Source organism: Nicotiana sylvestris, chromosome 4, assembly GCF_000393655.2.
Source record: "Nicotiana sylvestris chromosome 4, ASM39365v2, whole genome shotgun sequence".
NCBI lineage: Eukaryota > Viridiplantae > Streptophyta > Magnoliopsida > Solanales > Solanaceae > Nicotiana > Nicotiana sylvestris.
The window spans coordinates 140,394,562-140,416,256 of record NC_091060.1 but is presented as its reverse complement, the minus strand read 5'-3'; the positions used below and the strand labels follow the sequence as shown (position 1 = coordinate 140,416,256).

Sequence of the window (21,695 nt, the reverse complement as noted above, 5' to 3'; positions counted from 1 at the left end):
TATTTAATTTAGGCATAATATAGATATTTTAAGTAATTTTGACTATTTTACTTTATTTTAGTACAAGAAAACAAAAATTACAAAAAATAAGTTCATTAATATTTTGTAGTCATTTTTAATCTAAAATATATATATATATATATATATATATATATATATATATATATATATATATATATATATAATAGTATCGTATTTTTATTTTTAAAATAATGTTTGAAAATACAAAAATAGATTTGTTTAATGGTTAGTTTTGTTTTAATAATTATTTTAATAGTAGGGCTAGTTAATAAATGGGCCCATATTTTTAATCTCGTTCGCAGCGAAGGAATAGAGCTTGGGCTCGAGCAACCCATTTTCAGGTCTAATTTTGGACCTAGCCCACAATTGCCAATCCCATAATTCCTAGGCTCATACCCCTTAACCTAAAAACCCTACCCAAAAACCCTAGAATAGATACTATATAAAACACGGATGAAAAGAAACTAGAGGGATAGAGATAAAAGCTGCGCAACTTTTCAGAAGAGCCGGACCCTTTTCATCATCTTCTGGACAAAATTAGAAGAAGTAGCGAACAAAAAGCGAAAAAGACCTAAGACAATGGAAAATCAGCCGCAATACACATGCTAGAGACCCCACGATCTTCATCTTCTTCATGGAACTTTAGACAGACCCTAGCGCCATTGTTCCTCCACTACTGAACCACCCAATACCGTCATCTTCTCCGGCGAGCTGGCAGGCTGGTAGCCATGCTTAGCCATTTACCACTTCTCTCTTCTCCCCTAGCCCAACTCTCATACCATATCCTAAAACAACCCCTCAGCTGCGGTGAAAATAGTTCAAAACGACCACCTTCCACTCCATTTTGACGGCAGGGATCCAGCTAAAGAACACCATGTAAACCAGCTGTAAATCACTCTTATACCTGCTGAAAAACACCATGAAAAGCAACTCCAAAATAACTCCAGCAGTCAAGGTTTAGCTAAGGTCGGTCGAGATTGCCGTTCGAATTTCCGGTCAAAGGCGTCCAAGCCATTTTTGTTGTTCGTTGCTCAAGTTTTGTCGGCTTTATTCTGCTATAAATCTCACTTGGAGTTGTATACTAGATCAAGACATGGAAAATTATTTGGCTTAAATGTTTTGTTGTGTGCTTCTGAGAATGAGAGATTGTGATGACACTGGAATAGAAAGTTTTAATGCTTTTGCTATGGAATCTACGTTATCAGGTACTATGGGTTTCTTCCTAATCCTATTGATTAATTGTTTTATGGTTTGTTTCTGTATGTTTATCATGCTAATAGTTGGATGTTTTTTTTTACTGTTATTTAAGTTGGGCTTCGTATGTTTTTTTATCATCTTTTTGGTGCAATGTTATTTTTGTTTATGTAAGATTAATTCCTTAAAAATGTTTTTTTTACTTGGCAACATAAGTTGTGTTTTAGACTAGTCGTAGCTTGTTTTAGGCACGTTAATTAAATAAATCATCATAGCTACGGGTACGGCTCCCGTGACGTAGTTGTGGTATTAAATTTCGAATTAGCTTTAAATATGAATATCTTCAATTCGTTTAGTTGAGTAGATTTCGAGGCGTGCCATTTAGAAAATTCTCATGGCCCTCACTTAATTAATTTTAATCCTTTAGAAGTCGAGGTGTGCCATTAGTTGAATTCTCCATGGCATGCGCAAATTTAAAGGCGTAGTTGCTTTAAGCACGATTTTAATAAAATTACATTCTTAAAACTCGGGTGTGCATTGATGCGACCCAAATCCAAATCTCAACGGAGTCAAAAATGTATTAACAACCACGGGTGCATTGATTGCGACATGGTTCGAGACACATTTCACGACGTTGCAATTCTTTTTTTTAAAAACATAATTATAATAAAAGCGGTTCAAAATTAAATAAAAGGCACATAAGCTAGCATGTGTTAAAATCAGATAAAATCAAATACAACAGTTGAGCGACCGTGCTAGAACCACGGAGCCCAGGAATGCCTAACACCTTCTCCCGGGTTAAGAGAATTCCTTACTCGGATTTCTGGTTCGCGGACTGTTAACAGAGTCATAAATTTCCTCGGTTCGGGATTCAACCGGTGACTTGGGACACCATCAATATTCCAAGTGGCGACTCTAAATAATTAATAATTAAATCCCATTCCGATTGTCCTTTAATTGTAAAAACTCATTCATGCCCTTTGCGGGGTGTAGGTGAAAAGGAGGTGTGACATGCACGCAAGTCGAGGATTTATTGATAGCACTTTTCAAGGTCTTAAAATACCGAGATAATTATTTAAATTAAAGATGACATTTTGGGTCATCACAATCTTGAATTTTCTTTTCAATTTCCGAAAGAAAAACTTCTAAAAAAGAATGAAAATACTTTTGGATTTTTAGAAGAAATTAAAAGAAAATATTGTTGAATGTTTTTTAAAAAGAATTGGGGTCTCAAAGAAAGACTTTTCAATAGAAGGAACTAAAGGAAAATATTTTTGGATTTTTGAAAAATTGGGGTCTAAAAGAAACAATTTTCTAAAGAATGAAGTAAAACAAAATATTTTTAGATTTTTTTTTTTGAAAATTGGGGGCCGGAACCGATGAGGTTTGCCTACGTATCTCACATCCGGTGAGAATCAGACCCGCGTAGTTCGTCCAGTTTTGATGCAATGGGAAAATATGACTTAATTTGAAATGACTTTTTCTCTTCTTTTTTTTTTCAAAATTTCGGCAGAGTTTCAGGATAATTCAAATACCTACCTCTAAATCTCTTTTCTTTTTTATTCTTTCTTTGATTTTTTTTATTTTTTCTTTCCCTAGAAGCAGTCAACTTGCAAGCCGAAACAAATAGATATGCAAGTAGCACGCAAGATGCATCAGGATGGTCCTTTAAATTGGGTACACCTGTCCTAGATGGACCCAACCCCTGTGTTGAGTACCCAAAGTCAAATGCATGTGATACAAACAAAACGTTCCTACTAGGGATCCGGCATGAGGCTATGTTATTCTAGGTTTAAATTCTAGGATGTATTGTTCTAGACCTGGCTTACCCGAGCGGACAACTCGAGCCGGGAGGGGGAGAGGCAGCGTACCGGGAATACAGAAGCTTCACCGGCTTTGCAACTTATCCGAACCTCATTATAAATTTAGGATATGACTCTAACAGAAAAGACGCCACACGTAGCGCACGCTTCCCAGAAGATTTTAGAAGACACAAAGAGAAAAAGGGTTTCGTAGTAGTTTATATACAGTTCACACAATATCAAAGCGGTAAAACAAAATATTTAGCACATTAGGCTCAAACATGTAAAAATCAGACAATCATAAAAGCCAATCATAACAGCTATTCTAAGCTTAAATTCTGAACCCTGAACCAGAAGTTCTGGGTTCTTATCCCCAGCAGAGTCGCCAGAGCTGTCACACCTCCTTTTTACACCCGAAGAGGATATAATAGAGTTTTTCCAATTTAAGTAATATTATTCGAAATGGGACTATTTATTTAATCAGAGTCATCACTTTGAATAATTTATGGTGTCTCAAGTCACCGGTTTATTTTAAAATCCCAAATCGAGGAAAATTGACTCTATTTTTGGTCTGCGAACACAAAAGATTGGGTAAGAAATTTTTTTAACCCGAGAGAAGGTGTTAGGCATTTTCGGGTTTCGTGGTTTCAGCACGGTCGCTCAACTATTAATAATTGGCCCAATTATCTGATTTATTACATGTTTTAAACCTATTGTGCATTTTTAACTTTATAACCATTTTTTTAGGACTTATGGAATTTATTTGAACGAGTCACGATATCGTGCACTTGTTGTTTTTGTACATATTACGAATCGCGTCACATGAAATGCACCCACAATTTACAACATGTTTATTTTAATTAATGTTCGAAGTTATGGTCGGGTCACATAAAATGCACACCCGAATGTGATTTACGTATCGTGACCATGCTACGGGAACCGTACCCATGATCGAAGAACTTTGTTACCTTGCTGCCGATGAATTGCTTTCCATTGTCGCATACAATCTCGGCGGGTATCCCGAATCGGCATATAATGTGGTCCCAGATAAAGTCGATAACTTCCTTTTCTCGGACCTTCTCGAAGGCCTGTGCTTCTACCCACTTAGAAAAATAATCAGTCATAAATAGAATAAACTTAGCTAACGCCCCCGGGACCTCAACCAAACCTACAAACATATCCCATAACTTCATTCAAACTTGCTCCAACCTTCGAAACGCTCAAAACAACATCAAAACACCTATTTTTCATCGGATTCAAACCTAAGAATTCCAAAAAATCTAAAAATATGCTTTCGATCAAAAAGTCTATCAAACCTCGTCTGAATGACCTAAAATTTTGCATACACATCACATTAAACACTATGGAGCTACTCCAACTTCCGTAATTCCATTTCGACCCTCGTATCAAAATCTCACTATCGAACCGGAAACTTCAAAAATTTAACTTTCGGCATTTCAAGCCTAAATTAGCTATGGACCTCCAAAACACAATCCGAACATGCCCCTAAGCCCAAAATCACCCAACGGGGCTAACGGAACCATCGGATTTCCATTCCGAGACCGTCTTCATATTGTTCCGACTACGATCAATTTTCCAACACTTAAGCTCTCATTTAGGGACTAAGTGTCCCAAAACTCTCTGAAACTCAAAACCGAACATCCTGACAAATCAAAATAACAGAAATAAATATGGGGAAAGCAGTTAATAGGAGATCGGGGCGTTAATTCTTAAGACGATCGGCCGGGTCGTCACACCTATTTTAAGAAGTTTGGTTACCTCGTCCTTTATGAAAGCATGCTTTACCTCGGACTGAGGCCTCCTTTTTTATTTTACCTATTTGAACCTGGGATCAATGCTTAGCCAATGCGTGGTGATTTCTGGTGGAATCTCTGTCATATCTAAATAGGACCAAGCAAAGCAATCCATATTATCAATAAGAAATTGAATGAGTTTTTCCTGAGTTCGGGGGTCAATACCGTTCCTAGGTATACCTTTTTCCCGTTCCCAGGTATACGGTCAAGATGATCTGCTCCAGCTCCTCGATAGTTAATTTGGTTGCATAAGACTCTTTGATAACTACAAAGGTTCGAGGAGTAAGGAAATCCTCTTCTTCGTCTTCGATTACCTGTTGCTCCGACTCCATCGAGGTTAGGGTTTGTGATTGCTATTTAGTTGTCTGCTTATCTTTGGTGCTCGATTTCTCCAAGGCCTGAAGCTCTGGTATCGGCACCACTTCCTCGATTGCAAACTTCTCTTTGGAAGCATGTTGCTCCGCGTAGACTATTTTTACTCCTTCCTCTGTTGGGAACTTCATCATCTGGTGAAGAGTTGAAGGCATTGCCCTCATGTTGTGTATCCACGGTCTCTCGAGGAGTAAGTTATACCTTATGTCACCCTCGATGACATGGAACTTCATATCTTGTATGGTCCCGGCTACATTCACTGGCAAGATAATTTCTTCCTTTGTCGTTTCGCTTGCCATGTTGAAGCCATTCAGGACTCGGGATGCAGGTACAATCTGATCTTGTAAGCCGAGTTGTTCCACGACCCTCATCTGATTATGTTTGTTGAGCTGCCTGGAACCATTAAAACACGTTTAACTTGAATTTTATTCAAAAGGATAGAGATTAACATGGCGTAGTTGTGAGGCTGAGATATGCCTTCTGCTTCCTCATCACAGAATGATAAGATGTCCTCGAGCACATAGTCCGAGTCCATTTTTTCTCTGGTGATTGATACTTTGGTGAGCTTGAACATAGGTCGTTGAGGGACATCGAATCTGCCAATGATCATGTGGATTACAAGTTGTGGTTCTTCTTGTTTATTTTTCCTTGCATCTCTCTCCCTGAAGTGATTCTTAGCCCGATCACTTAAGAATTCTCGAAGGTGGCCCTCGTTGAACAAATGAGCCATTTCTTCCCTCAATTGTTTGCAATCTTATGTTCGATGACCATATGTGCCATGATTCTTGCACATCAAGTTCGGGTTTCTTTGAGAAGGATCGGTTTGTATAGGCCTGGGCCACTTGGTGTCTTTGATTCTCCCAATAGCTGAGACAATCCCCGACGCATCTATGTTGAAGTTGTACTTTGATAATCGGAGAGCCTCTGCGGGGTCGGTATGTTTGAACCCGCTCTTACTCATGAGTCCCCAAGAACTTTAACCTTGATCGTTTTTCCGATCGCTCCGAGGAGTGTTGCGGCTTGGGCTGTTATTCCTTCGATCAGCGTATGACTGATACCGTTCTTTGATAAATCTTGATTCCCGATCTGTGTCCCTCGGCGGATTGGCTGAGAATCTGTTAGGATTAATTGAACCCGAGGGGGCTCCCAACTGGTCGTTCTCGACCCTAATTTTTGACTGGTAACGGTTGTGCACATCCGACCATGTCATGGCTAGATATTCGATCAAATTTGGTTTCAACTGTCGAGATGTGATCAAGCTCCTTTCATTCAAATGCTGCATAAAGGCCTGTACTGCCCAGTCATCAGAGACCGATGGTAATTCCATTCTTTCCATCTGAAACCGGAACACGAACTCTCTTAGCATCTCGTCGTTCCTCTGTTTTATCTTGAAGACGTCCGATTTTCTCGTGGCCACCTTTATGGACCCAGCGTGTGCTTTCACGAAGGCGTCTGCTAACATAGCAAATGAATTAATAGAGTTAGGAGCTAAGTTGTTATACCAGATCATAGCTCCTTTGATAGTGTTTCCCCAAATCTTTTCAATAACACTGACTCGATTTCATCGTCATTCAAGTCAGTTCCTTTGATCCCACAAGTGTATGAAGTAATGTTTTCGTTAGGGTCGGTTGTACCGTTATATTTAGGTATATAGGGCATGCAAAACTTCTTGGGAATGGGCATCGGAATCGTACTCGAGGGGGAATGGTTTTTGTATGAACTTTTTAGCATCTAAACCTTTCAAGACCGGAGGAGCCCCCAATATTTGATCAACACGGGAGTTGTAAGTCTCCATCTTTTTGTCAGTTTTCTCAATCTTCTTTTCTCCAGACTCGATCCTCTTGGCGAGCTCTTCGAGCATCCTCATAATAGTGGGATCAGTCCCCGAGTTATTTCCTTTCGATCTCTCCAGTTATTGTTTAGCATGTCGTATTTTCATGTTCAGCTACGCTCGGAGTCTTATTCTGACTTTGAAGTTGAGCGATGGCGATTTGCTGAGCTTGCAGCATCTCGAATATCACTTGGAGGCTGATTCCCCCATTTCTATTTCTCGTGCTCCTTGGCCACCAGATCGGGCTTCCATGTGTTCATTCCCTACGGGGTCTGTGCTTGAATCCGCGTTTAGAGCGTTATGTGAATTGATATCAACTAGCTCCATATTTAGCACTTCCTCAGGGTTTATTGGTGGTACATCGACCCTTATACTGTTGCTTTCTATGAGACCTTCGTTGTCATAAACAGGTGCGTTTTGTGTGCTAGACATGTTTCAGCCTGAGAATAAAAAAATCTTGACAAGAAAAAGTGTAAAAACAACGTGTGTAATGAGAATCAGTAAAAAAAAATAATCACTATTATCTTTAGCCCCACAGTGGGCGCCAAACTATTTACCTCGAAAATACGAGTAACAATTAAACTTGATTTATGGTTTTAAAGATATGTGATTTAATTCAATACCAATTAATAATAAAAAAATATGAAGTAGAAATGAATGAGGCAAGTAAATCAAACCAGTTTTACTCAACAGCAGTGACCTCGAGCTTAGTGACTTTGAGGTGGGCTTAGAACAATAAGAACAATTAAGTAAGAAAAATAAAGTAAGAACATTAGAGTTAAGGACAATTCTGATGAACAGTAGGCAAAAAAGTAGAGAGTATATTCTTTTCTCAATGATTAGATAATGTTACAAATGATTGGGGTCCCCTTTATATAATAGGGGAACCCTAAATAAGGAATATTTCTATTTACAATAAGGAATATTCTTTGTACAGTTGTCTAACCGCCTAATACGGAATCGTACAACTCTATTCCGAGATTTGCGCCATGACTTTGGGGACGTGGCAGGAATCTAGCTCATTCTAGTACAAATCTATAACGGTACTATTTCGGGGTCGAGCATACTTGGCCCCAATTTTCCTCAAACTCCTATCTTTCGGGCACTGCACTCTGTTTTCGAGCTCAAATCTAGTCAGGCAATTTCGAACTCGACCTCGCCCGGACTCGGGTCTAGGACGGACCCTCGAGCCTACAAATCGGAGGCGTACGATTTTGATCGTATACAACTATCCTATCACAGATGTGTTTAAGCAAAAGTCAAACTAATAAAGTAAACGACTTTCTTAAACAAAAACTACGACCCACTTTTTTGAATTTTGCTCAAAAGGAACGAGGAAAAAAATTCCTAATGGTTTTAGTAAATCTTTTACATCCCTGTGCTGGAAACTCTCCGTAGTTTTGGTGATATGATACAATAAATTAAATTAGAAAAAACTCTAATGTTGTATTTGAGAATTATTATATGAATCTCTATATTCACTGTCTCTATAATCATTCACTTGGTATGAAAAGACAATAAATAAAAGCAATCTAACATATTATATAAATGAACTAAAAAAAATTGAAAAAATGTTTGACCAGATAAACCAATTTTTTAATTAGATCCGTTTTGTAGGCCTAAATAGTTTAGGACTCCTTTTTGTTTAGTTTGTCTATGAATGGGTCAGAAAAATACGAGTATACAATAGAGTATTCCACGGACAAAGTGTAAAAATAAATATTCTAGAAGAAAACCCTACACGTGGGAAAGCCATCTTGTTCCCCAAGTCACACCCGGCCCCACCTCCCATATATAAATTAACTACCAGTTTTTTTCTTAGTTTCTTCCTTAACAGCTCTTCTCCGTGCGTTCTGAAAATCATGCCTCGCCGAAGTGGTGGCGGTGGTTGGAGTTCCAGTGGTCGGAGCTCCGGTGGCGGAGGTCTGTACTTCCTGATTTTCCTTTTAACTTTTTTTTTTGGGTTCACTTTTGTCTTGTTTATTTGCATTTTAATTTTTTTCGGGTGAATTAATGCGGTGTTTGTAGGGTGTAGTTGAGTGTAAATATGGCTGCCATGTAAATTGCATATATGCTAAGCCGCTACTTCTAGATCAAATATCAACCTGTTGATATTGTCATGTCGGGTGTTTTTTGGTATATCTAAAAATTTATTTGGCATAACAAAAACTATTTTTGGTAGGACTTCAGAAAAGATTTTGGTACACAGAACATGCTATTGGTATGATGAATTTATTTGTAATGAATTGTTGAAATTGTTCATATATTCATTTACCCTATCAATACTTAACTTGCACTCTATAGATTTGCTTCTTACAACATTTTTTAATACTCAAAAACAAAGATATGCTCATCATACACCTTAATATCTTATAGAGTATCATATATCTAAGTTAGAAAATCCTTTATTGAACTTCTTAGTGGAGAACATTTTAGGTTATACTATACAAATTCCTGATGTAGAACTGTTTAGCGACATGTACAATTTGAAGGTGTTACAAACTAAATTTCTGGTTATTTAATTAAGATATATGGCACCAGGGAGTATGCGTAGTACTATGTAGCCACATTGTGAATTACTGATGATTCATTCAAGTTTAGTACTCCCTCCATTTCATATTATATGAGGTAGTTTGACTAGGTACGGAGTTTAAGAAAAAAAAAAGACTTTTGAAACTTGTGGTCTTAAAAGCTTAAGGGGTAAAAAGTTTGTAGGGCCATGACACTTGTGTTGCTATAAAAGTTTCTCATTAAGGGTAAATGGGTAAAATGAAAGAGTTTAAAGTTGAATTATTTTCAAATTTAAAAATGTGTCATTTATTTTGAGACAGACTAAAAAGGAAAGTACCTCATTTAAACGGAGGGAGTAACAAATTTGAGAGAGATGGATAGAAGTTGACAAGGTTCTACATCTTCTTGTATAGTCCTATATATTAAATATTGGTAGTATTTTTTTTGAATTGGAAAATATTGGTAGTATTATTGCAGACTTTGTTGTACTTAAGAAATGACACCATGGCCTTGATGAATCCTTGATCATATTCCCATACTCATCACCCAAAGCTTTGATTTTGCAGGAAGCTGGTTACCATGGTCATCATCTCGGTCATCTCCTCGTCCTGCTGCCGACAAGCCAAAGAAGAGCCCACTGAAGCCTGGCAAGTCATCTCATTAATTAATAACTTCCACAATTTTGACTGCACTCCGATTATAAGTATTTTGATGACTTAGAATATTGATTTCCATATGTTGCAGCTTCTCCTGCTCCTCCTCCAGCCCCTGTACAGAGTCAACCTGCAGCAGGAGGTCTTGCCTCTTCGTTTGCTGATGGTTAGTGGTCATCTTCCAAATAGACTATAGCAGATTCTGACAATATGAATTATCTATCTTTAATTTAGCTTTAAAATATATGTGCTAAATGCTCTTATTGTTTAACCAAAAATCTGAGTTTTTGGTCAAAGCTAAAAAGAAATTCGGGTTACTAATAATCAGGAGACAAAAATAAAATACTTTTGAGAATGATGGTAAAAAAGCAAATAGTTGTGTATTTCAGTGAATTTTCAGTAGTATTTTGTGTCCTTACAAATGATGATACTTCTTCCTTTTATAGATAATTCTAGGTAAAGGAATGAAGCCTCAGCTTTAATGATATAATCATGAGTAATAAATGACATTAAATAAGCCGTTATACAATCATTCCTATTAAATACCAATTTTGTAACGTATCAAGTATTTAATAATGAATTTGGACTCCTTTCTGTCATCAGATCTTTGTCTTCAATGCCTTCTAATCCGTTGGCTGTAAATAATTTAAATTGGTACGAGACTCGTATCTATACGTCGTCTCGCGCCTATTTAAATTCTTCTTCCCGTGGCTGTCTCCATCTGTGCCTCTTAGTCAATTGCTGCGCTTTGACCATTTAACTAATCCACGTGTCATGCTACATCATCTTTAATATAAACTGAGTTTTTTCCCAATACAGATAGTCCCTCCACTTTCCATTTTTTTATCAATTAAATAATTGGGAAGTGGATCTTCATGTAAAAGGAATTTTTGCCACAATTAATGCTCATGACAGTATTAACACCTTAGTAGTCTTTTTCATTTAATGTTCTGCCCATGTGTCATTTTCTAATTGATTCCGCTATTCACACCCTTATTCGAGACTTCTTCATTTTCATTATTTACGAAGTGATAGCTGCCTTTATTATAGGCTTTCCATCATTACACTTCTAAGGTTGACGGTTCCCATTTTACACATAACTTTTTCTTCCTTTGTCTTCTTCACAAATCTTCAGCACACACTTCCTTCTTAACAATGTCTTCTTCAAACCCTAACCGTAAAAAAGTTCCAATTCTAGATCAATTCCCCAACGCCCCTGTTAGACACAGAAGAGGCGGAGGAGGTAGGCTTCGAACAGGGTTAGAATCTACTCGAGGCGGCTCCTCTGTTTCTTCTTCAAGGAGTTCTATCCCAAAGGCCCCTTCTTCTAAAAGTAGGGAAATTCTTGATTCTTCTCAAGAACCCTCAGTTGATGAAATAGTTCCCAGCGATTTGTCTTTTGAAAGTGACAAAACGTCTCTTCAAAAACAAATTACAAATTTAGAAAAAGCCGATACTTACCCCACAATAGTAATCGAGCTTACAATCCCCACCATAAGAAGAGATTGTAACTGGAAGGATAGTCTCCGAATGTGAATTCCTTCCCCAAATCAAAGAATTTCTTCTTTTAGAAGTGGGTATTCTTCTGTTTATACTTACCCCTTCACTTTAGGTTTTAATCCTCCGATTGACCCAGTTATTCTCGATTTTTGTCGTTTCTTTACAATTTGTTTAGCCCAAATCGATCCATTAGTGTGGAGAACAGTGGCTTATTTGAGATATTTATCCTCCAAGGCCAATGTCAATTTCACCTTTTCTCACCTCATTCATCTATACCATCCTAGCTTAATACGCCATGGGGTTTTTACCTTAACTGAACCTCCACCACCGAGCCTGTTTTGATTCATTCTGACGAGGACACCGAACCAAGAGATAATAATGAGTCAATTCAGCATCTTTTTGACAGTGGTTTCGGGAGGGGCGAGCTCGGCCCTGTTTTTGATGAAGCTCATCTTTCCTCATTTGTTCCTATTTCCTCCATTCCTCTGCCAACCGTAAGTATTACTTTACCAGTTTTGACGACTTTCGTTCTTTTGCCAGTTTCTACCACTCCTATGTCCGTTCCCTTAGCAGTTTCTACCGCACCTACTTCCGCTCCTGCGTTGGTTTCTTCATCTTTTCCTTCCATTCCTGTTTCTACATCTTCTCCTTCCATTCCTTCCATTGCTCCTCTTCCCTTTGTTCATCGTACAGAGTCGGGTTCTAGCGGTGGAAGTATGACTATGAGAAGTGTTACTTTGGAGGTTCCTGCCAATCATAGTCACTTGAGGAAGACCGGTAGAGCCGATGTTTGGCTCGAACCTCTAATTGGAGATATCGAGAAGAAGAAGATGGAGAGCCATAGCTGCTTAACTCTGATGAATGACGTAGTTCATTCTACTTTGAAGGTATTTTTTCTTCTTACCAACAAGTTTTTTTTTAATTATCTTCAATCTCTCATTTCTATGAGTTATCTCTGTAGGCTAACCTTATTGGCACGGAATTAATGGGAAGAATTTCCCTACTGGAAAGAAAAGCCCGTGAGTCTGAAAAGACTGTCCACGAGGCTGAAGAAATAGCTAGGGGAGCCCAGCTTGAAGCTACCAATTGGAAGGAACAGTTTGAGAATGCTCAAGGGACCATAGAGGAGTTGCAAGAAAATAAAAATCTCCTGGAGCAGCAAAACCGTGGTTTAGCTTCTGAACTGGCAACTGCCAAAGCTTCTTCAAGCCAATTGAAAAGAGACAAAGAGCTTTTAAAATGCTCTTTGTCAGAACAATTATCCAAGGCTAGTGAAGAAGTTAGGGAGCTGAAGGCACTTTTGGCTAGGAAGGAAGAGTATGCAGGAGAGTTAGTGCAAAGCTTAACTCAAGCTCAGGCTGACTTACAGACTTCTTCTGACGAGATTCATGCCTTGAAGAGTTCTCATGCCTCTCTTGAAGCTTCCCTTGATTCCCATTTAGCTGAACACCAAATCTTAAAAAATGATCTTGCTATGTGGGAAAAGGAATATGGACTTCTGGAGGAAAATTTTAACATAGAGGTGAGTTGGGCTTTCCTGAAATCTCGTCGTGATGCTTTGACGGAAGCTGCTCAAGAAGGTTTTGACTTGCAGTCTGAACTGGCCAAAGTCGTAGATACCATCGAGAAAAGCCAACAGTCTACTGATACTCCTTCTCCTTGCACTTGAAGTTCCTGGAACAGAAGAACTTTTAAATGAAGAAGTGACTACTGCAGCAATTGGGATTACAATTCCTGCTTCAGCTGAAACCGTTCATGTTGCTGCTTCTTCAGAAGTTGCCACCGTGCCTGTGGCTGAAAGTGAAATTCATATTGCAACTTCTGATGTGCTATCCCCTTCAATTGGATGATGGTTTTATCCCTTAGTTTTTAAGGGATTTTTTGGTGAAAGTCCCCAGTTATCATAATGGGGCACTTGTATAAACCTTTATTGACTAAGTTTCTACTTAGTCTTTTTAATTATATTAAGAAGTTTTGTTAGTACTTCAATGTGTTCTATTCTTGCCTTTTCCTTACTTATTTAGGACTTATAGAGTAGTTTAGCATTTTTATCCTTTGAAAATGCTTTATGATTCTTCTCATGACTTATTAACATGAGGCTTATAAAAGAGGGCCCTTTTATTTTATCGACACTTAATGAAGAAGACGTCTCAACTTCATAATGGTGTTATAATACGATGAAAGAAATAGGAAAACACACGTTTTGTATGAAACAACTTTGGCAAGTTTTTATTCATAAACTTTTAACAAGTGTTTGACTGTTACATGTATTACAATACATCTACAACTTTCTCGTAACTGTTTTTCTTGTAACAGATTTGTAAATAACATAAAATAAACAAGGTTTTTCTTCATAACCTGTTTCAGTACATAGTCATGACCCTATCTTTACATATTAAGAAGGGTTTGAGAGGTGACTTTGTTTATGAGTTTGAGAGATGACTCTGTTGTTCTCATGAATGCTGAAGACTTCATAATTTTTTCTCGACACTTGACTTCTATTGTTCGATATTCGTATCTGCGTATCTGCATGTCTACACGTATCTGTGTACAATATTGTAGTCCCCCAAGTGTTTGAGCGGTGAAGTATGAAGCCTCGAGCACTTGTTTATTTCTTTTACTTTGGCCCTTTTTCCTGAAACAGAAAGATATGCTGGACCCGAAGGTGCGATTATAGATGAAGACCGCCTAACTCGTGTGTATTTCCATCAGATTAATTGTAACCCTGGGCTAGGAATTTAAGAATACTCCATTTTGCCTTGCAGGTTGTGACTCATCATTTGGCACGAGTTAGGATATTTTGCCTAGCATCTAAAATCGTTAGTAAAATATTAATAAACCAAGAGAGAAATTTTAACATGATGATACCTGACCGTAGGTACTTTCTCAAAAGTAATATCTTTTTAAGTGGACAGCATTCCAATGTGAGGGTAAAACTTTACCATCCATTGTTTCCAACTGGTATGCTCCTTTTCCCGCAATGCCACGGACTTTGTACGGTCCTTCCCATGTTGGACTTAGCTTTCCTGAGTTAGCAGCTTTTGCAGATTGGAACACCTTTTTAAGCACGAAGTCCCCAATTTTGAAAAATCTGAGGCGTGCTTTCCTATTGTAATATCGTTCTATTACTTGCTTTTGTGCTGCCATCCTTATCAAAGCAGCTTCTCTTCTTCCTTCAAGTAAATCTAGGCTAACCCGCATCTCTTCATTATTAGATTCCTCCGTTGCCTGATCGTATCGTGTGCTTGGCTCACCTATTTCAACTGGAATTAAGGCTTCCGTACCATAAACCATTGAAAATGGTGTTTCTCCAGTGCCTGTTTTGGTCGTTGTACGATAAGCCCATAATACTCCAGGTAACACCTCAGGCCAATTACCTTTTGAATCTTGTAACCTCTTTTTCAAGTTATTGATAATAACTTTGTTAGTTGATTCTGCTTGTCCATTCCCCACTGGATGATATGGCGTAGACGTTATTCTTTTGATCTGCCAACTTCGAAGAAATTCTGTAACTTGTGCTCCAATAAATTGTGGTCCATTGTCACACACGATCTCCTTTGGTACTCCAAAGCGGCATATTATATTTCGCCATATGAAGTCTTTAACTTCTTTTTCTCGTACCTGTTTAAATGCCCCTGCTTCTACCCATTTAGTGAAATAATCTGTAAGTACAAGTAGAAATTTTACCTGACCTTTTGCTTGTGGAAGTGGACCTACGATATCCATTCCCCATTTCATAAAGGGCCATGGGGCTAAAACAGGATGTAGTAACTCAGCTGGTCTGTGCATATTATTGTCGTACCTTTGACATTTATCACATTTGGACACGAAACTGGTTGCCTCTTCTTCCATCTTAGGCCAATAATATCCTGTGCGAATTAACGTTCTTACCAGTGACCGTCCTCCTGCGTGATTCCCACAATGTCCTTCATGTACTTCTCTCATGACATATTCGGTTTGAGAGGGTCCGAGACACCTTGCTAGTGGTCCGCCGAACATCTTTCGATAAAGATTTCCTTGATATAAACAATATCGTGCAGCTTTTTTGCGAAGCGCGTGAGCCTTTCCTTTGTCATTAGGCACGGTTCCGTGCTGTAAAAAGGCAACAATTTCGTTTCTCCTATCCCATGTTAGATGATTAAAATTTACCTCGTTTTTATCAGATTCAAGAACGGAATGAAATAGATGTATGACTGAAGCATCTGTATTGTTTGCCACGTCTGCTGCGGATGCAAGATTTGCTAAAGCATCTGCCTCTACATTCTCATCTCTTGGGATCTGCACTACTTTCCAAGTTTGGAATTGCTTTATTAACTCCCGTACCTTTGCGAGGTATTCTTTCATTCGTGACTCTCTGGCTGTATAAGTCCCCAGCATCTGATTAACCACGAGTTGTGAATCACTCTTGATTATAATCTGTGTTATGCCGAGTTCTCGTGCCAATTCTAAACCTACAATTACAGTGTCATACTCTGCTTCATTGTTAGTTATAGAATGACATTTTATAGCCTGTCTAATGGTCTCACCCGCAGGTGGTACGAGGACTATTCCTAGGCCTGCCCCTTTTACATTAGATGAACCGTCAGTGAATAAAACCCAAGTCCCCGGGTTCGCACCATTAAAAACTAGTAATTCTTTTTTTGCTTCTAAATGCATTCCCTGGCTAAAATCAGCCACGAAATCAGCTAGTACTTGAGACTTTATAGCGGTCGTGGGTTGATAAATAACTTCATACTCACTTAGTTCTATAGCTCATTTTGCTAATCTTCCTGAAAGTTCGTGTTTATGCAAAATATTTCGAAGCGGAAAAGCAGTAACTACAACAATGGGATGACATTGAAAATAAGGTCTTAACTTTCTAGATGCCATGATCAAAGCTAATGCTAATTTTTCTAGCTGTGGGTATCGTGTCTCAGCTTCCAATAAGGACTTACTTACATAATAAATAGGAGATTGTTTACCTTGGTCCTCGCGGACTAAAACAGCACTTACTGCGACTTCAGATACGGCCAGATAAATGAGAAGTTTTTCCCCCACCTTTGGTTTTGCCAACAACGGTGGTTTTGACAAATAAGCTTTCAAATTTCTAAGGGCTTGTTGACAATCTTCATTCCATTCAAAATGATCTTGCTTTTTAAGTGCAGAGAAAAACTTAAAACACCTTTCTGAGGATTTGGAAATAAATCTCCCCAAAGCTGCAATTCTTCCCGTTAATCTTTGTACTTCCTTTTTATTAGTAAGGATATCCGGGATTTCTTCTATTGCTTTGATCTTAGAAGGATTCACTTCAATACCACGATTAGAAACAAGAAAACCCAAAAACTTACCTGATGCAACTCCAAATGCACATTTTTCTGGGTTGAGTTTCATATTAAATTTTCGCAAAATTTCAAAAGTAATAGATAGATGAGAAATATGATCATGAGATTGCTGGGTTTTGACGAGCATATCGTCTATATATACCTCCATTGTTTTCCCTAAATGTTCTTGGAACATTTTGGTGACCAACCTTTGATAGGTTGCCCCAGCATTTTTGAGGCCAAAGGGCATTACTTTATAACAGTAAGTCCCCCTGTCTGTGATGAAAGAAGTTTTTTCTTCATCACCAGGATCCATTTTAATTTGATTATATCCCGAGTATGCATCTAAAAAACTTAAAAGTTCATGACCTGCGGTTGCATCAATTAGTTGGTCTATATGCGGTAAGGGAAAGGAATCTTTTGGACAGGCTTTATTTAAATCGGTATAATCTACACAAACACGCCACTTACCATTTTTCTTGGGTACAACCACCGTGTTAGCTAACCAAGTAGGATATTTTACCTCACGGATTGATCCGATTTTTAATAATTTTTGGACTTCATCCTGAATCACCTGGTTCTTGAAAGCACCTTGTTTCCGTTTATTTTGTTTTATTGGTGTGAAAGAAGGGTCCTCGTTGAATTTGTGAGTCATCACATTTGGTGGTATCTCTGTCATATCAGCGTGGGACCAAGCAAAGCAGTCTAAGTTAGCTTTTAAAAATTCGATTATCATACCTCGCATGTTCGTGCTTAAATTGGCCCCGACATAAACCTTCCGTTCAGGCCATTGATCAAATAACATCACTGCCTCAAGCTCTTCAATTGTCGTTTTGATGCTTTCATTTTCTTCAGGTTCTTGAATTGTGTCAGGTCTTGAGTCCAAATCCGTCTTTTCCTGTTCAGTTGAAGTTTGATCTTTTTTACCTTCAACTGTTTCCTGTAATTGCTACTTTTCTTTATTTGCGGCGCTCGTACTTGTTACAGCGTTGACACTTTTAGCCATCTGCTGATCCCCACGAATTTGGCAAATTCCCCATGGTGATGGGAATTTAATAACCTGATGTAGAGTTGATGGGACAGCGTCCATATCGTGTATCCATGGTCTCCCCATGATCATATTGTAGGCCATTTCCATATCAACTACCTGAAATTTAGTTTCCTTCACAACACCCATAGCAAAAGTTGTTAGAAATACCTCACCTTTTGTTACTACACTTGAATTGTCGAAGCCTGACAAGGTGTGCGCCTTGGGTATCATTTTGTCTTCAGCTTGCATTTCTCGTAGTACCCTTAGTAATATAATATTTACAGAACTCCCTGGATCAATCAAAACTCGTTTTACATTAGTATCATGTACAAGTAAAGATATTACCAGTGCGTCATTATGTGGAGTTGTCACTCCTTCGGTATCTGCGTCATCGAACGAAATACTTTCATTTTCAAGGACCTGCCGCACCCGTTTCCCGTGTGTAATCGTTACCTTAGAAACCTTGTTGGAGGCTGTGTAGGTTACGCCGTGAATGTCCTCTCCCCCGCTTATGACATTCACTGTCCTCTTGGGTGAAGGAGGTTGTGGTGGCTCTTGTCTGTTTTTCATATAAGCTTGTTTTCCTTTCTCACTAAATAACTCAGTGAGGTACCCTTGCTTCAATAAATGATCCACTTCACTCTGCAGGAATCTACATTCTGAAGTTTTGTGCCCGTGATCGTTGTGAAATTCGCACCAATGATCCGGATTGCGTCTACTTGGATTTGACCGCATCTCTTTTGGCCACCGTACCTTATCTCCCATGCTTCTTAAAACAGCTACGAGCTCGGAGGTAGAGACATTAAAATTATATCCACCGAATCGTGCCTTTAAACTCCTGTCATCATCCCGTGATTCTTGTCTGTTCCGATCATTCCTGAACTTTGAAGAAGAGCCAGAATCCCGGTTCCTCGATTTTTGATCATATTGCTGGCTATCTTGTTTCGACCGTGGGTCTTTTCCTGCAGGTCCCATATATGGATCGTACCTGTTTTTACCTGATCTTTTTTCGGTTTCTGACCTTCGGGTACCGCCCCTTTCTTCATGATGAAGCTTAGGTATGGTATCTTCTTCGATTCGCAGCTTCGTGCTATACCTGTTGTAAACATCATTCCATGTGGTTGCAGGAAATTCTCGAAGGCTTTCTTTGAGTCGTCACGTGGCTTCAGAACTTTTGTCATTTAAATTACTTGCAAAGGCTATAGCAGCCCAATTGTCAGGCACACGAGGTAGAGTCATTCTTTCACGCTGGAATCTATCAACAAAGTTTCTAAGCAGCTCTGAATCCCCTTGTTTGATTTTGAAAATATCTTCCATTCTTTTCTCAACCTTTTGTGCTCCCGAATGTGCTTTAATAAAAGAATCTACAAGCTCAGCAAAAGAATTAATAGAATTTTCAGATAAAAGAGAATACCAGGTTAATGCACCCTTGGTGAGTGTTTCTCCAAATTTCTTGACCAATACTGATTCAATTTCTTGTTTGGTCAAGTCGTTGCCTTTTACGCCGGTTGTAAATGCAGTCACGTGGTCACGTGGGTCTGTAGTACCATCATATTTCGGGATGTCAGGCATTTTGAACTTTTTCGGAATTGGAAGGGGAGCAGCACTAGGCTTCCATGGTTGTTGTGAGTATTTGTCCATGTCTACTCCTTTTATTACAGGCGGAACTCCAGGGATTTGTTCAATACGCTCATTTTGTTCCTTAAGCTGTTTCTGCAAGGTTAGTACTAAACTTTGCAAATATGAATTATTTAAATTACCTGGTCCCCCTTCTTGTGGTTCACTGGGGGTTGCTCCGTTTCCAGAATTATCAAGACCAGAACGGGGATTCTCCAATGTATTATTATTAGGAGTTGGTGTGGGTGGCGCAGCAGGCAATCGACTAACAAGTGCCTGAAGAGCTTTGCCGACCTGTGCATCAATTAGCTTTTGCAAAGCTTCAGTTGTAACTCCTTCAAAATGTTCAGATTGCTCTTGTTGATCAGCACGGGATTCAGTAACAGGAGTGCCTTCACGAGATTGACGTGGTGAATTTAGAGGAGAGGGAACCACGTCATCTTGATTTTGATGTATTTGATTCTCATGGTTTCCCAATGTGTTATTACTATTGTTGTCGGCGTTGTTGTTTGACATGGTGACGACAATAGATAAGATATAGCTTAAAAGGAAAGATTATCAGATTCCCGGTAACGGAACCAATTTGTTTAACCAAAAATCTGAGTCTTTGGTCAAAGCTAAAAAGAAATTCGGGTTACTGATAATCAGGAGACAAAAATAAAATACTTTTGAGAATGATGGTAAAAAAGCAAATAGTTGTGTATTTCAGTGAATTCTCAGTAGTATTCCGTGTCCTTACAAATGATGATACTTCTTCCTTTTATAGATAATTCTAGGTAAAGGAATGAAGCCTCAGCTTTAATGATATAATCATGAGTAATAAATGACATTAAATAAGCCGTTATACAATCATTCCTATTAAATACCAATTTTGTAACGTATCAAGTATTTAATAATGAATTTGGACTCCTTTCTGTCATCAGATCTTTGTCTTCAATGCCTTCTAATCCGTTGGCTGTAAATAATTTAAATTGGTACGAGACTCGTATCTATACGTCGTCTCGCGCCTATTTAAATTCTTCTTCCCGTGGCTGTCTCCATCCGTGCCTCTTAGTCAATTGTTGCGCTTTGACCATTTAACTAATCCACGTGTCATGCCACATCATCTTTAATATAAACTCAGTTTTTTCTCAATACACTTATCCTGATGGTGAACAACAGGAATGGCCTTTGGTAGTGGAAATGCAGTCGGCCATAGGGCAGTGCCGTGTTAGGCCCGCGTGTGATTAGATATGAGGTTACTGATCCTGCGCCCTCAGCTGTTGCGACTTCAAATAGCATTGATGCGGGTGCATGTGGTGCCCCAGTGAAAGCTTTCCAAGAGGTATGTTTTCCTATTGCTTCTGATGGATTTTGCTTGTGGAAGATATGAATTATTAAATCAGTGGTACTATTATATATGTTTGTTTGAGAGATTATATCATTGTATCATATGATCCTTTGAAATACTGAGTAATTAACATAGGTGCTGGTTGCACACTGATTTTGTCTACGAATGATTTTACAATTTTTGGGATTGCTACAAAACTGTTAATAAGCTTCGCGTCTTTTCCCTTTGCAGTGTCTTAACGTCAATGGAAGTGACCTAAGCAAGTGCCAGTTTTACATGGATATGCTGTGCGAGTGTCGCAGAAACCCTACCACTGGATTGATTGCTTAGTCTTTGCAAGCCGAATGGACCTTGACCTACCTTAATATTATGATGACGACTAGTTTAGTTTGATCATAGTGGCTCTTTGTTTAGTTATCACTAGGTTGTCATTTATGGTTGGTACTGGCATTTAATTATGTATCTACTAGCTGTTCAGTTCTCTGATAATTCTTATTTATGGTTGGCATCGCAATAAATTTATGAACTGGTCGTATGTCTGCGGCTACTTCACTACATTTGGAATGTCCGATCCCTTTTACGCTTAATCTTTATTCCTCCATCAACTCTAAATGGAGCCTGCATAGCAAAATGAATCAAGGACAATTAACCTACCCAACTGTTTTAATTAAAAATAGGCAGCGGATCTATAATGTATACATAATTCATGTATAACACAGG

General features: G+C 38.6%; 1 protein-coding gene across 2 annotated transcripts; it reads left to right on the top strand.

Moving 5' to 3' along the window:
• Window positions 1–389: 389 nt before the first annotated feature.
• LOC104247609 (uncharacterized) lies at window positions 390–21,493 on the top strand. Of its 2 annotated transcripts, none has more exons than XR_011406627.1 (6): window positions 390–1,226; window positions 8,857–8,957; window positions 10,112–10,192; window positions 10,290–10,364; window positions 20,807–20,969; window positions 21,207–21,493. XR_011406627.1 is itself a non-coding variant. In XM_070171627.1 (6 exons), exons 2-6 carry the CDS (start codon window positions 8,897–8,899, stop codon window positions 19,876–19,878), a joined length of 321 nt encoding a protein of 106 aa, XP_070027728.1. In that variant the 5' UTR covers window positions 390–1,226; window positions 8,857–8,896; the 3' UTR covers window positions 19,879–20,023. The 2 variants fall into 2 exon arrangements, 1 of the variants encoding a protein (XP_070027728.1); XM_070171627.1 differs by lacking the exons at window positions 20,807–20,969; window positions 21,207–21,493 and adding exons at window positions 19,690–19,748; window positions 19,834–20,023.
• The last annotated feature ends 202 nt before the right edge of the window (window positions 21,494–21,695 follow it).